This window comes from Prinia subflava, chromosome 6 (assembly GCF_021018805.1).
Source record: "Prinia subflava isolate CZ2003 ecotype Zambia chromosome 6, Cam_Psub_1.2, whole genome shotgun sequence".
Taxonomy (NCBI): Eukaryota; Metazoa; Chordata; class Aves; order Passeriformes; family Cisticolidae; genus Prinia; species Prinia subflava.
In genome coordinates, this window is record NC_086252.1 from 10,885,741 (window position 1) to 10,901,137 (window position 15,397).

The following is a 15,397-nucleotide window of genomic DNA, read 5'->3' on the forward strand; positions in this document are numbered from 1 at the left end:
GCTGTATTCAGCAAGCATGGCATACACTTCAAATGCAGAGCTAACATGACTCCAATGTCAGTGAAATGAAGGAATGGGGAGCTATTAAAACTTGTCTTCACTGCAGTTTAACTTGGCTCCTGTCCAAGCACTGCCCTAAAGCAGCTCTTCACGTACAGGAGCCTTGGAAGCCAATGTGCTCCTTACATTTACTGTCTGCACATTTTACTGGCTGCTGTGCAGAACTCCAGCACTTTCCAACAAATCCTCCTTTTATGCTAGGAGCTGGAAAATTCTTTTGCAGGTGGTTAAATCTTCAGCACTGCAGCAATAGTAATGTGAGGCAGTGGCCACTTCTGGTACCTACTGCCTTGAGGAAGCCAAGATCTGCAGCACAGATGAATTTGGTGAGCAAAAAGTGAATACAGTTGTGTTGCAAAATACCCCAATTTAAGCACTGATTGTAGTCAGTGCATTTCCTCTTCCATGTTAATTCTGTGTTTTCCAAGTGTTAATATTCTTTAGATCTATAAGTACGCTAAGATTCTACTTGAACGTCTCTCTTTTGAACTGTGCATGCTGTTCCTAGAAAAACTAAATGTGTATAAAATTTAAACTCAATTGTCATTTGTTACATACAAATTAGCTGGACCTGTATGTACTATTTTAAAGATAAAATCTGTGGTTAGAAGCTAGTCTGGTTCATTTTACTGTCCCCTATCTCTAAAGTGAGGTTAGGGTCAGATAACTTCTGTGGAACTCATTCATGCAAGTATAGCTCAGCAGCATTTGGCTTCCACTCAGTTCTTTTCATCCATAGATCTCAAATGTCTTGCAATGATGGGTGAGCAGTCACTTTATTTATTGTTACTTTACAGATATGGAAAGATGGAGGTACTAAATTGTTACATTAATGCCATGAAGTTAGTATTGTAAGAAAGACCAACTTATTTCAGGAAGATATATAAGGACTTTGTTGAAGTGTGAAACAAAATTATTTAATTTAGTAACCAATTATGTATTTTATGAGACAACAGTAGTTTAATTGCATCTTGGATTAGGTCAGATAATTGGCAAGCACAAGATTTGATCTCAGAATGAGCTGGGACACACTCAAACATATGTTGATGGTTTTCTTCCTACCCATTCAAACATGCGCTGATTGAATGCAAAATCCTTAATTCTTCTGCAAGGCGTCAGAATTATCCGGTGCCACTTGCATGTTTAGGAAATTCAAGTTACCACTGCACTCAGGCATTAAAAAAGACTAGCTGTTGACAGTACATGCAAAATGAACAGTAAAAGGGACCACTGTGATGTTTAAAGTAGATTTTTATACTAAAGAAAGAGTATCTTTTAATTTTTTTTTTAATAGGTACTCACACAACTCACTGTCTGTTCTTGGAAGGATAAAAGCATCAATGAAGTCTATCATCACCTTTCAAGCCTACTGCTTCGGCCTGTTGTAAAATTACCTGTTGGCTCCTACTGCAGACTGTCAAAGTGTATCATTTACTTACCATTTTCATCTACTGCCAGGACACAGGCTCCTTTGGCCAGCAACTCTTCAACCACCATCTTTAGGCCATTTCGTGCAGCAATATGAAGAGGTCTACAAAAACGTAACTCAATTCAACTTCAGTTTACAACAGATTTTTCTAAACAAAGTTAGGCAATGCTTAAAGCATACCCAGCATCTGAAAGAGAATGGTTTCCTTCCTTGGATCATTAGATTATATCATAGACACTGAATTTTATTGCAGCCTTTGAAATAATCGTCATGTTCCACATCTATAAAACAGATATTTTTTTTGTGCAAGCACACAGAGATTGCTTAATACTTTCCAGCCTAAAGACTTTCTTTAAAAGGTTCTCATTTTTGCATTGCTTGCAGCACACAACTAATGTTTAAAAGGAAAAGGAATCCAAGACTGAAGAAATGCTTGTGTTCTGTCCTTAATTCTGGCTGCTACAGGCTGTTCAGTATCATCGTATTGCCTTTTTATCCTTGAATACGCAATTGCTAATCTCTGTTACTGCAGAGCAGCTGGAAATTAAAAACAGCCATTGGTTTGTTCTGTTCCTGGCCCAACACCCAATGCTCCAGTTTGGGGACAGATAGCAGGACAGGAAAAACATTTTCATATTGGAAGAGGGGAAAAAAGGGCTAAGATGGAATGAATTCCTCTCCAAGCTCTAGGTGACCTGCCACCTGAACTCATGGTTGAACCTCCTCTAGTGGGATTCCCCCATGCCAACAAACAGTTGCAGCTGGTAACATAGCTATGGACAGAAGTTGCACATAAAATATCACCTAAAAAACCTTCTGAGAACTAAATGTACCACCTTAAGTAAATCTAAATAAATTATTTAAATCTAAGGTGAAGCTCAAAAGGCTAGAAAATGCTAGAGGTATGCTTACACATTCACATGATTAATACATGACATTTTGACACAGTCTTCAAATAAATGATCTCATATAATTTTTCCACCAGATCATGCATAGAAATGGCATCAACAGAATCAAAAGTGAGAATGTAATACAATTTGGGTCTTTTTCAAAGGAAAGCATTCAAAAAAATCAGAAATTAACTTTACTGTTCTATGAACTAATCTGAGACATGAATTTGAAATGGTAAACTGGAATATTCTGGTAAATCAACTGAACTTGAGAGGATCAGGCTATACTTACGTCTGCAATGCATTATTTTTTGCATTTATAAGGCTCTGTTCTTGGATCTTGTCAAGTATTAACAAGGCACATTTTTCATGACCCTGTAATCAGGGAAAAAAACCCAAAAGTGTTAATTTGCTGAGGAATTTGAAATTGAGGCAAAAGAAATGTTACATAATAAAAGTGAAATTTAATAACTCAACTTGAAATACAAACCACGCTGCTCAGTAAGACTGTGTAGAAGGTGAACTCAGCGAGTCTTTAAATACCATTTGTGAACCACCACTGCTAGGATGTTTTAGCACATTTAGAAATGTAGACATTCACCTGTCTTTCAACCCTGCGTTCATTAAATATGAATTCACCTCCTCAGCTTTCAGAGAATGCTGTGTTTTCTCTTGAGTGAGCATTCAGTGGATGATTTATCAGAACTGCACACTGACAAAGAATGCTTTCATCTCAGAGACGAATACCACACTTTGTGGGTATTTAAATGCCTTTCTGTATTATTAATAAGCTACTACAAAACCTCTTCAGTGTCACACGGTTCTAACAATGGAACTTTGGGAATAATACAGATCCAGGCCTTATTTCTGATCCTATTTCAGCACAGCAAGTTGCAGATGCTGAGCCTACAGTCCTGGCAGGTGAACAGCTGCCTGAAGGACTTTGAAAATTCAGGAAGGCTCATGTGTCTGCAGAAACTGGAGTAATATGATCACGCTGGAATCCAATCTGTGGATAGGAGCAAAAGAAAAGGCCCAGGAGAGGGAACCTTGGGTATTTTTTCTGGCAGAAATAGCAGTAGAAATTGGAATTAACAGGAAGAAGGGTTAGGAAGAGGCAACATCACCCACCTAATGAGTACCTCTGGTTTCATTCCTACTTCGTTAAGTGAAAATATTGGGCTCCCTTCACAGGAATGGAGGTTAATAAAAAATAATTTTATTTTTCTTTATTACTGAACTTGTTAAGCTGTTTTACAGTGAGATTATCTAGTAAAACCTTAAAGGGTTTCCTTTACTTCTCTTTGTGTCACTTATGTTTCAGCTGTCATAAGAGCCATCCCTATTTCGCAAAGTGCATTACTTTAAAACAGACTAGAGAAAAAGCTTGGAACAACTTTCCCTTCCTCACCACAACTTCGACCACCACATTTCCATTGCAGAAAAATACTTGGGAGCATAAACACACACGTACATTCATACAGACTGATGGGAATAAAAGCACAGAGAGGTCATCAACTTACTTTACTGCTAGCCAAGTGCAAAGATGTATTCAACTCCTTATCTTTTAATGTCAGGTCAGCCTTGGCAATGTTCACCAAAAAGTCTGAGGTATAGAGTAGAAATCAATGAACAAACCCAATGGGCAGATGAACATGTCAAAAGAGAGGAAAAAAATTCTATTTCAATATACATGGCATAGATGCTAATCAATTAAGTCTTAATATGATGTAAGCCTTACAATCATGAAATTAGTGAATGAGATTAACCTTGTGCAGTTAATCAGCAAGCCGATGCAGAGCTAACAGCTTGTTTGTGGTGCCCCAAACTGTCAAACATATATCGATCTTTATTTATTTATGAACTTCCCTATTTGCAGATCAGCAAGTTTTGCCTGAACCACCTCTGCCTGTGAACAGCTGTAAATCCTGCTTTGACAGGACTAAGGGGATATAAAGAACTTGGGGTGCAGCGTGTGCTGTTGAAGCAAGAGAAAAAGGAATACTGCAAAGCCTATAAGGTCCCCAATCTGTGTGCCTGTGGCACATAGGCTAGCATGGAAATAACAGCTGCTGATAGCTGCCTTTTCAAGAATGGGGCTTTCTATAAGACAGGACAGGAAAAGGTTACATCATCTTATTCACACATGCAGCTTTACTGCTCCTCAAAATCAAGGGAGTAAACAGGAGAACAGAATTACTACTGCTCTCGTGCTCTTTGCAGTGTGCTCTTGGGCGGAAGCAAAACTCAAATTTTGTTATTGCAAGTGTTCACCAAGACTGCCGAGAAGAAGCAGTATTTTTTACTGGATGGAGAGCTATCTTCTTACAGCAGGACACCACACACATAACCTGTTCTCCTTGCTGGGTTTTCCCAGGAGGACAGCAAGGGTTGCCCGTGCGGGGCAGAAGGGCGGGGCCGAGGCCGCACTCACCCACGGCGCCCACGTGCCCGCCGTGCGCTGCCATCATGAGCGGCGTCCTGCCGGCGCGGTCGGCGGCGTTCACCCGCGCGCTGTGGCTCAGCAGCAGCTGCAGGCACTCCACGTGGTCGGCGAAGGCTGCGGCGTGCAGGGGCGTCCTGCGGGAGCAACACCCACACAGCTGCGCTACAGGGGGGCCGTACCCCGGCCTCCCAAAAACCTCTATGCGCAAGAGACTGCGCTTTTTCCCTATCAGATCTGAGTGATTACTGTAAGAGGTTGTAGTAGCAGCAGCTGAAGTAAGTTAAGTAATATTTCCAGTCCCCAAAGATGGATATGATAGTATGGAGATATGATACTCTGAAGAATCTTGTATTAGCAGACTATTTATTTTAACAGAGCATATTGTGTAACGTGAAAAGCCTCGTCCTTATTAAACTGATTCTACCTTTTTTTAAAGCGAGCCTCAGTTGGGAAGAACTATCACAAAAGAACAGATCCATTATTTTTAAAAATTCAAATATTTTGAATTGTAGTCAAAGATACTGCAGCAACAAGCCACAAGTAACTGCAGTACTATAAAAGGCAGAAGGAATTCAATCCACTTTGAAGGTTATCAGCTTCCACAAGACATAGACACTGGAATTCATTTGCTGTGGCTCTTTGGCATTTTGGGTCTGAAGGGTGACTACTAGAGATGATAGCTGGTACACAGCCCAGCTCAGTGCTGCTCCTGTTCTGTTTATCAGCAAAGGTGAGGGGCTCTACCCTCACAGAATTAAGTAATCACTGTTACTGAGGATATTAAATTTGTTTCAATCAAAGAAAACAATGAGTGTCCAGTTTTTAGAATTTCAGCAATTTTAATTTAATAGATACATATATGGTGAGGAGATTCTCAATGTGACAAGTGAAGGATTGGGCTGAATGCCAATCTCTTGCTGTAATAGTTTTATTTTGCTGGATAGATATTCTCAGTTGTGTGCCCTGAGAATGCCAACATAACGTGAAAACTATTAATTAATTACTTTCTGTGTATTCATAGTATCACTCCATTTAGCAAAGATAAATGTGTTTAAACATTTAGCAAAGAAAACAGGTCCAGGGAAACAGCCTATAGCCAGAGCTGTTCTAAACAAACAAAACACTATATATTTTATAGTTTTTTCATATGTACTCTGACATTGAATAGTTCATATTCTTGCCTTCAAGTGAGACCCCATTTAGCTGTGCTGTGCTGTAAACTGCTGTCTGAAAGAGTCAGCGTGACAAGTCTTAGCTCAGCCATAAAAGTCAAGGATTAGTGCCAGAGGTTCAGAAAGAACTATGAGAAATACTAAATGGAGTCATGAAATGCAATTTGTTCAAGAAGCTATTACCTTCCTTTGTCATCTTCACAATTGACAATGCTGGTGTCGATGGCTCCGATGAGTAGTGATGCACAGTTTTCATGATCATTGATTCTGCCAAAGAAAATACATTCTTGAAAAGGTCATGTCTACATATTTTTCCAGTTTCCTATATTGGTTTACTTCACTTCCCATTCATATTTCTTAGTGGTTATTTCTAAGTTACCCTTATATGCCTTTGTCTTAATGCTTTTAGTCTGCATATTCACCATCTCTCCATTTAAGCAAACTGCATCTGCTACGATGGATTTCCAACTCTGAAGCAAAGCTGATCCTTAATTCACTATGCACAAAGGTAATTTCAAAGTCCAGAACAAAGCTGGGATTAAAACCTTAATATCTTAAAATCCTTCGTATGTATGTTAAACACACCTGGGCTGGGCAAGCACTCAGTCATAGACACTTAAATGAAGAGAGATTTATTCTACTGTTTAATGTCCTGAAACCCATACCTCTTCCAACTCACACATTTAGTACTCTGATTTGATGGATGTGTTCAATTAATACTTTTTCTGGGGTCTGCTAATTTGTCTCATTTCTTTATGAAAATGAACAGTATTAACTAACAGTAATGGACACACAGTATAGCTAACACACTTCCACAATGGATTAAAAGTTATTTTCATTTTGAATTTGCACACATGTTTAAATTGCACACATTTTAACAGGCTGGAGAATTGCATCCTCATTTAAAATAATATGAATACTGAAATTGTTTTCAAAGCTATTACTAGAAATTTTGATTTCAAATAATATGTTTCAGCCACAAAGAATTTTATTTCAAGTGATCAGCTTTAAAATCATTTGCTCATGCCAATAATTTCCAAAAAAAGCTTACTTTATTCTAATACTGCTACTTTCTGCAGACACATCCTAAAGCAACACGCAGTTGTTACTGGAGATCTCTACTTACACGGCACAGTGCAATGGAGAGAAGCTATTACCATAGAACTTGTGGAAAAGTTTTTGTTCCAATAGTACCTCTATGCAGTTTTCATGACCTGTGAGAGAGCAGATATTTCAGTGTTGCACAAAGCAGGTAGCTCACTTAATTCATATTAGGATTACACAGGCTGGAATTCAACACTTTTAAGTTCAAAGTTGAACATGATGTGTATGTAAGCTCTTATGTGATAAATCAGACGATTTTTTAATTTCAGGGCAGCAGCAAGAGAGATCTGGACTAATATTAGCATTTACTGAGAAAAAAGAAAAGGAAAAAAGCTCTTTTTAATGTGATGTCATGTACATTGCATTACATCCAAAGCTTACACGTCAATACGGAGAAGCTTTATCCTTGTATTAAGCAATGAGTTCAGATTAGCCAGTTCAGAATGATCAGTTCAGTTCACATGGTCTCTTGGTGAGCACCAAGAGCTCAAAGGAGCATTCCTGGTTGCACAGAAAGGAATTTCAGCACGGACATAAATAAGACCAGAATTTCATCCTGGCTTCTTGTGACTTGGAGCAAAAGAGCTGCAAAGTCCCTGGGAGGTACTGCTGGAATTTCCCTGGCCTCTGAACTGAAGGGTGCACATAGCAAACGCTAACTACAGACAGCAAACAGGGAATATTTGCCTCTTCATTTCAAGCTCCTGCACCACGTTTCCCCCCAGCTGAGGCCACCCTCGGCCCGGGAGAGCCTCACCATTGTAGGAAGCCCAGTGCAGGGGCGTGTAGCCCTGGTTGTCCTTCAGGCCGCAGTCCTCCTCGGAAAGGGCCACCTGCAGTAACTCGCTCAGCCACGTGGCGTGACCCCGAGCTGCGGCGAAGTGCAGAGGTGTCCTGCCTCGGGCGTCCTTACACAAAATAGACACTTCCTTCTCTAACAGCATCTGAACACATTCTTCATGCCCAGTCATGATCTGGTAACAAAGACATGAGCCAAGAGGTTGACAGAACACAGATTCCTGCCGCGGAAACATGGGGTATGATTGATGCCTGTGAACGTGAAATGGTGTGGATGGGATTCAGCAGGCAGGGATGAGAGCCCCTTTGCTCACCTGCTGAACTGCTCACTGCAGTTATCATAAGGTTCTGTATAAATATCATCCCTTGCATCAGCTCCACACGGGGTAAGAAGCTAGACTAGGAAAGTCCAGCTTAGTCAAGCTGGACTAGAAAAGATTAGATCTGCCTCAAGTTTCACCACCTCTAGAAAAAACTTACAGCACTTACTTGCACCATTCCAAGAAAAATGAAAGTTCCTGGAACTGGCCAGTTCTTTCAAAGAAATTTCAAAGAAATTATTTTCAGAATTCTTAAGCTGCTCAGTTATAAGAACAATGATTGCTATTATAAAGTGTCTAGAGAAAAAAACCCCCTGCTTTAATGATTATTTTGGCTAATTATTAATGCAAATGTGAAATTAAAGCAAAGCATTACTAAGAGCAGATTTGTCTTGCTTTGCATCTCATTGATTATGCTTGGTCATGTTTCCAATCATTTATAGTGTTCTCTAGATTTAAATATCCCTGTACTTGTGAGTGAGTTGTGGTCACAGCAAAACAAATAATAAAGGATTATAAAAATGAAGTTACCCCTCGATGTAAAGCTGTGCATCCCAGGTGATCAGCTGCATCTACAGATGCGTCTTTTTCAAGTAATAAAGAAACAGCATCAATGTGCCCGTATGCCACAGCAAGCATTAGTGGAGTTCTAGGGAAAAAAAAGAAAACCAGAGCAGTCATAGCTATGAAATGGCTACTATTTGTCCCTGCTAACTCACTCAGAGAAATCAGGAAGGCTTGCATTTCTTGCCACTCCTACCCATGAAGCTGGTTCTTTTCCCCATACTCATTTATGACACCCAAATGAAGATCTTTTGTATGAAATTATTAAGATGTTTAACAACCAACTGCCACAGCTGAAATAGTAACAAACACACTTGTAAGCAGTTTACAGAGCAACACCATTCAAGACAATCTGTTCTCTTAATAACCTACAATTACTGTCACCTCCAGTGACACAAGTTTTACAATATCAAGTCTTGTGAATGCCTGTCCCTGCTAGTTACCAAGGTGACAATGACCCAAAGTATTTATTTTGCAAATGCTGCACAATTGCTTAAAGGAGATGAAGGGACATGAGGAAAATATTCAAGCTAAAAGTTGGACTAACATATCTTTCATTTGTTTCTGAAAGAGATCTATATCTATTTTTAGGCAGACTAATACCATTTAAAATTAAATGTGCAGACATTATATGTACAACATTATATGTTCCAGACATCCCAAATGAGTTTCGTAAACCGTTCACATTTTCACTTTAAAAATGTATCTTATTCTTCCTCTGTAACTGCCATTTAACAAACACTAAAGTTTTTGTAGGAACATCTCAGATGCATGTGTCACCTCAAATAAAAACTGTGTCCTACTGCACCAGTCTAATGTACCAAATAAACCCTAGAAAAGCAATGTTTTAGAAAGAAAAAGACTGTAGAAACATCTCAGGACCTTGTTCATTTGTTATTGAATCTGGCCCTGAATATCTATAAAAGAATGTTTAAAGTATGAAGCAGAGGCTAAGATTAATGATTAGTCCTTTCCACATGGCTTACATCAACTGAATGTGTACTTTGTAATCTCTGCCAAATTCTATGAGGAGAAGGGCAGGAAAGACAATATTTCAAATAAGTACTTTTTTGTGAGAAATATGAGATGCTATTTAAATTACAGAGCTGAAAACAAAAAAAAGCCCACAAAGAAAACTTACTGTCCTTTGGCGTCTGTCACATCAGGGTTGTCTGCAACTTCCAGCAACAACCGTAAACAAGGGGTATGGCCATTAATGACTGTAAAGGAAAAAACTATGTTTGATTTCAGATACTTTTCCATTGGAATGCTTAGGGATAAGCAATATCCTTATTAACACAGAAAATACTCCACCATATAAGAGATCAATATTCCTCCAATTTTCACTTAGCTTCTGCCAGTGAAATGGTGAGCTGTTTTCTCCCTGACTTTACAAAGATGAGGATTAGTTCTCTTAGATGCAAAAATCCCAAATGAGTAAAACAGAAATTGTGACAGTCACTACTGAGAAGATTTCTACTAAAGCAGACAGCATTTCAAAATCCCCCAGACTGAGCAGGCAGGCAAGGCTTTCTGCGCTCAGAGTTGGAACACAGTAGGAAATACATTGTCAAGGCTCTTTAATTTAATGTGCACTGTACAAGTACTTCAGTGCTGCTATGAAAAAAAAATCTGCAAAGAATGATACAAATGTCATATTCACAAAAACATGTAACACGAGAGACTAAAACTCCCTTTGAGTTTATAATTTTATCAAAAATAAGACTTAGAAAAACATTTGGGTTTGGTGGTGTTTGGGGTTTTGGTTTGGTTTTTGCTGGGGTGGGGGATATTTTGGGGTTTTTTTATGTAACCCATTGCTGCTAGGAAACAGCTCTGAGTTACGACATTTTGTAGGGCCTGACACTGAACCCCGTGTGTGTCAGCTGGCTTTAAGGCTTCAGCCTTTCATGGGATGAAGAGACAGATATTTTCTTCTTTGAAAAACAATTCCTGTGCTCAGTAGATATACGTTGTGTTCTTATTACAGCAAGTCATGCATTCACACTGCCCACACCCTGTGGGCTGAGGCAAAACCCTTGGACACCACCTATGTCACATCATGCTGGCAGAGAAACCGGTGCACATCATCACATTTAAATTACTCATCCAAAAATAATCTTCGTTTTTACCCAGAAAAAATAGAAGGCTTTTTTAGTTATTTACCACTAAGTAATGACATATACATAACAGGTAAACAGTTCTGCAGGGCTGATGATTCACTGACTTGGTGGGGGATGGGAAATAAAGGTCTGTTCTTTCTCCCAGCAGGAGGAAGAGAAATCATAACTTGTTCACAAAGATGTGTGAAAATGATTTTGGTAAACAAGTTTTAGAACAGATACCCCCAGAAACTCCTAGGAGCTGACCTAGTGATTGCTAAGCATTACAGACCTTGCAGGGAATGTTAGTTTTCCAACAGACCCACAATGCTAACACTAGGGGAACATTTGCAATGGATTCCCCAGGCTAGCCAGAGCAGAGGCTGGTGGTAACAAAATTACACAGGGAACAGATCATTTAGGTGAAGGAAATTCTCCATGTTATGAGGTCAGAGGAAGCTATTCCTTTATGGAGGCAGACAGAAAAAAGAAACATTTCATTAGGTGAGTTCTGTACTCGTCACAAATCCCTTTACTGACACAAATGTGCAGAATCCTGTCATCCACACCACCACTGAGGCCTCCCGAGCTCTTTGTTCAGCAATTGTGTCGGTGTAATTAGAGGAAATGAGGGCAAACAAGTTTAAGGGGATGGGCACACACTGCCTTGTTTCTTCCAGTGCACAGCATGTGCAAGTGCTCACTTTTGTGTGTGCAAATGCACACTGGCACTCGGGATAATACAGCAAGAGTGGTGTTTGATTTCTCAGCAGACACCACTCGAGCTGCAGTGAACGTGCGGGCCGGGTCCCCGCAGGTGGCACCAGCCTTGCCAGAACAGTGCCCAGCACAGCGCTGCCTTGGGAAGGGCTGTCCAGAGCAGTGCTGGGAGAAGCTTTACTCCATAGAGAATTTCCACAGAACTCTACAGGGCTCTTGAGTGAAAGGTTCTAAACCTTGTCTTAATGGATATTTACATGAAGTGCACTTAACTCACATTTGGAAGCTTTCAAATTCATGACAGCGGTGAATTTCCCTTACTAAGGAGTTCAACTACTCAACCCATCTGTGTATTACTTTCCCTTCTGCTCAAGGTACATGTTCCCTTTTGTGTGTCATTCCTGGGTGTAGGATTTTTTGCCTTTTTTCTTGGTTGGGCTGTTTGTATGTGTGGTTTTTTTTTAACACACACCTGCCTTATTTTTCTTCTCTGCAAATTTAACGAACAATCTATTTGCATGCCTGGGAATATTTTTTAGTCTGAGAAGCAAAAAGCATCATGGACCAGAAGAGTCTGCAATGAATCTTCCTACTGGTTTCACTCAATACTTCAGTGATGGAGGTGATTAAAAAACAAATTAAAAGGGGCCAGGGGGGCACACAGTCTGAATTTGTATGAAAGTAAGAAAGGTGTGTATTAAAATAACATCATCTAATCAACAAATTTACTCATCAGATTTATTTAACAGATTTGTATTTTAATGCAGAGCTGTTAACAAAATTAAGGCTCTGTTACCATTCACTTTTCTCAGTAATGAAGAATCTTTACAGTTCAGCTGTGACAACCAGCTGAACCACTATAACCACATTTTGAAATAAATGCAGATCTTTGCTTTAGTGATGACATACCAGACAAAGTCACACAACATCAGATCCCAAGGTATGTTTGAAGTAACTACAGGGAAAGCTCTTGACCAACACAGTTCAGTTTTGGGGTAGCAATATATTGATTTCAACTGATTAAACCATCAGTATTTATCATGGGTAGAAACGTGCTGAGTCCTGATGCAAAGTTTAAGAAGACAGGAAACATTTCTAGTATTCAGCGTGGATCTATTACAAGCATTTCCTTCAGTACTGCAGACCAAATTGGTAAGTCTGTTTGACCTCTTGTTTCTGGGTTGCACTTACTTGTATGATCATACAGAGGTTAAACTGAGACTGCAGAATATATCTGCAATTCAGCAAGATTAAAAGATAAGCAGAAAGACAATTAAGTCTGGTCCTGAATTAATTATCCACGTGGTATTTATTTTCCTTCCCACTAGAGGCCACTGCTACCCTGTATGGAGCCCATGCTGGAACAGCAGAGGAGACACATTCTCTTTGCACCTCTGCATATTCACCTGACAGGTACATGTCAAATAATAACCTTCAAATCAGTGACAAAGTCTACATTTCCCAGCTTATTTTGCATGTTACATAATTAACACCCCACACATGAGGAAAGGAGCAGGCTGCCAGCAAGTGCAAGTTCACAGGCTGGCTCAGGAGGAGGAGGAGGCCTGAAAGAGGAGGGGGGGTGAATTTCTGTGGTGTTGCCACTGCAAATGGTTGCAAGTTTTGAACACCAGAATAATTTCCTTGCCAATCAGAGAACACATCTAGAGAAGCAAAGAAGAAGGAGTGAGGCAAGTGTTCCCTCCTCCCCTGATTATTTGGCTGAAGAACCAGCAAGAGAGGGAAACATCACACCTCCTGAAGAGTGGGTGGCAACAGAGAGGCAAGCAGGTAAGGGTAGAGCAGTAGTGGTGTGCAAAAAGATGGGATTCTGTATGAGGGAGGACTGAACCACAGAGACACAGGAAAAAAGGTGAATGAAACGGAAGAAGAAGGGTTTAAATGTACAACATCAGCAAGTATCACTCCTCAGGACATGTGAGAATGTTCTTCCCTTTAGAAGAAGTGTGCATAGCAACAGCAGGTAAGTGAAGGTACTGCTTCGGTGTGGGAGGGTTCATAGCAGGGAGTCAAAGGGAGCACAAGATGACACTCACCTGAGGCATGGAGGGGGGTCCTTTTGGTGACATTGTCCTTTACGGTGACAGAAGCACCCTGGCTGATGAGAGCTTCCACACACTCTGCATGTCCTCTGAAGGCAGCCAAGTCCAGGGCAGTGCGGCCCTTCTCATCCTTAATATCCAGATCTACCAGAGACTGCAGAAGAACCTCCAGAGCTTGATGGTGACCATTATAGGCCTAGAATGATGAAATGTGTCATGTAAACAACACAACTCCTGTCCTTCAAAGACCTTTCCCATAAATTGTGAATCAAATCCATCCCTTTCAAAGTCCTCTAAATACAACAGAAATCAGTTTTCTTGATTCCTTATGACACTCTCTTCAACCTGAAAGGATTTTTCCAAATTACACGGTACCCAAGAAATTAAAAAATTCCTAGCATTTAGGAAAAGAAATTATGATTCTTCATTTGCTCCAACCTTCTAGTACAACCCAAAGTGAGGAAATTTCAGGCAATAATTTGCCAAGGCAGCACAAGCCAATCAGCAATTAATTTTTCACATGCTACAGTATCTGACAGGGAAATGTTTGCTTCAAAAACTAGATTCACTAGAGAGATCCATGCATTATCAAGTAACTGGTGCTGAATTCAGCACATGTGCTGGTCTCCAACTAAACAAAAGCGATTCTCAAACCAGATTTTTGTGCAAATATAAACACAAACTTGACCTCTGTTTACAGCTGATGCTTCATGGAAGATTCCTGCCAGCAGGATCATTTGGTAGAACAGCTACAGTGGACAAGCACATGCACTTCCAGACCTACAGCCACACTGGGGCCAACAGTACAACTCAGGTGGCATCACAAAAACCCAGTGGACAGTGCCAGAAATTGAAAACGTTTTGTTCAGCTTTGTAGGGCCTGCCCTCCTCTCCTCACTGCCATACTCAGAGCATCCTTTTTATTTATACACAGCTGTACAGTTATCACAGTTGAAGCTGTGAACTCTCCATGCCTGAAGACATTCAAAATGTGATGGGGCACAACCCTGAAAAAATCTGCTCTAGCTGATTCTGCTTTTACCACAGACGTGGGACTCAGTCTCCAGAGGTCCATGTCAACCTCAGCTACTCTGTGATTCTGCACAAGAAAACTGGGAAGAGGATCATGAATCTTGAGCTCCTGGGATGGGGAGCAGCTGTTCTCTCTGAGGCCAGCTCTGCTGGATGCTGTTGTGATATGCCAGTCTCCACAGCATTCTCCCAGGGCACTGCTGGCCTTTAAATGCCTTCCCACACCCTGCTGTGTACCAAACAGGTTTTTGCATTGCACCTCCCCACCAGAACATCAGAGAATCTCATCCCATGATCAAAGCTTAGGCTCAAGCTTTGGCCCCATATTTATAAACTAGTTCTAAATACAAGTGTGAATTTCCATTTCATTTCACTTTAGTGTCTGTGTCATCTCCTTACCCAAGTGTTAGAGTCAGAAAGAGCCAAGAGCTTCAACTGCCTAAAACATAATTAGCAATTCCAGCCCAGAGCCTGGCTTTGTTACATCTAGGCCTACATCCCTTCCCACCTTTTTCAAAACAAGCCTACAGTTAAACTTGCTTCAAAGACAGAGATTAAGGAACTATTCCAGGAGATACTGATCAAACGCTTTGCACATCTCATACTTACAGCTAAATGCAAAGGACTTTTTGTAGCTGCAGAATCAGATTCCTCAAACATATTGTTCGTTTTTTCCAGAAGCTGGGAAGAAAAAAAA

General features: G+C 40.3%; 1 protein-coding gene across 6 annotated transcripts in view; it reads right to left on the bottom strand.

Moving 5' to 3' along the window:
• Positions 1–15,397, bottom strand: part of ANKRD44 (ankyrin repeat domain 44) — a 140,885-nt gene that overhangs the window by 6,412 nt on the left and 119,076 nt on the right. For all 6 annotated transcript variants that reach the window (XM_063400213.1, XM_063400211.1, XM_063400209.1 and 3 more), the window contains 11 exons: positions 15,310–15,381; positions 13,663–13,864; positions 9,925–10,003; positions 8,751–8,868; positions 7,859–8,075; positions 7,124–7,211; positions 6,181–6,264; positions 4,814–4,959; positions 3,903–3,985; positions 2,672–2,754; positions 1,500–1,591 (listed from right to left, as the gene is read on the bottom strand). In XM_063400213.1, coding sequence (XP_063256283.1) covers positions 1,500–1,591; positions 2,672–2,754; positions 3,903–3,985; positions 4,814–4,959; positions 6,181–6,264; positions 7,124–7,211; positions 7,859–8,075; positions 8,751–8,868; positions 9,925–10,003; positions 13,663–13,864; positions 15,310–15,381 — 1,264 coding nt within the window. The remainder of the gene's footprint in view (positions 1–1,499; positions 1,592–2,671; positions 2,755–3,902; positions 3,986–4,813; positions 4,960–6,180; positions 6,265–7,123; positions 7,212–7,858; positions 8,076–8,750; positions 8,869–9,924; positions 10,004–13,662; positions 13,865–15,309; positions 15,382–15,397) is intronic.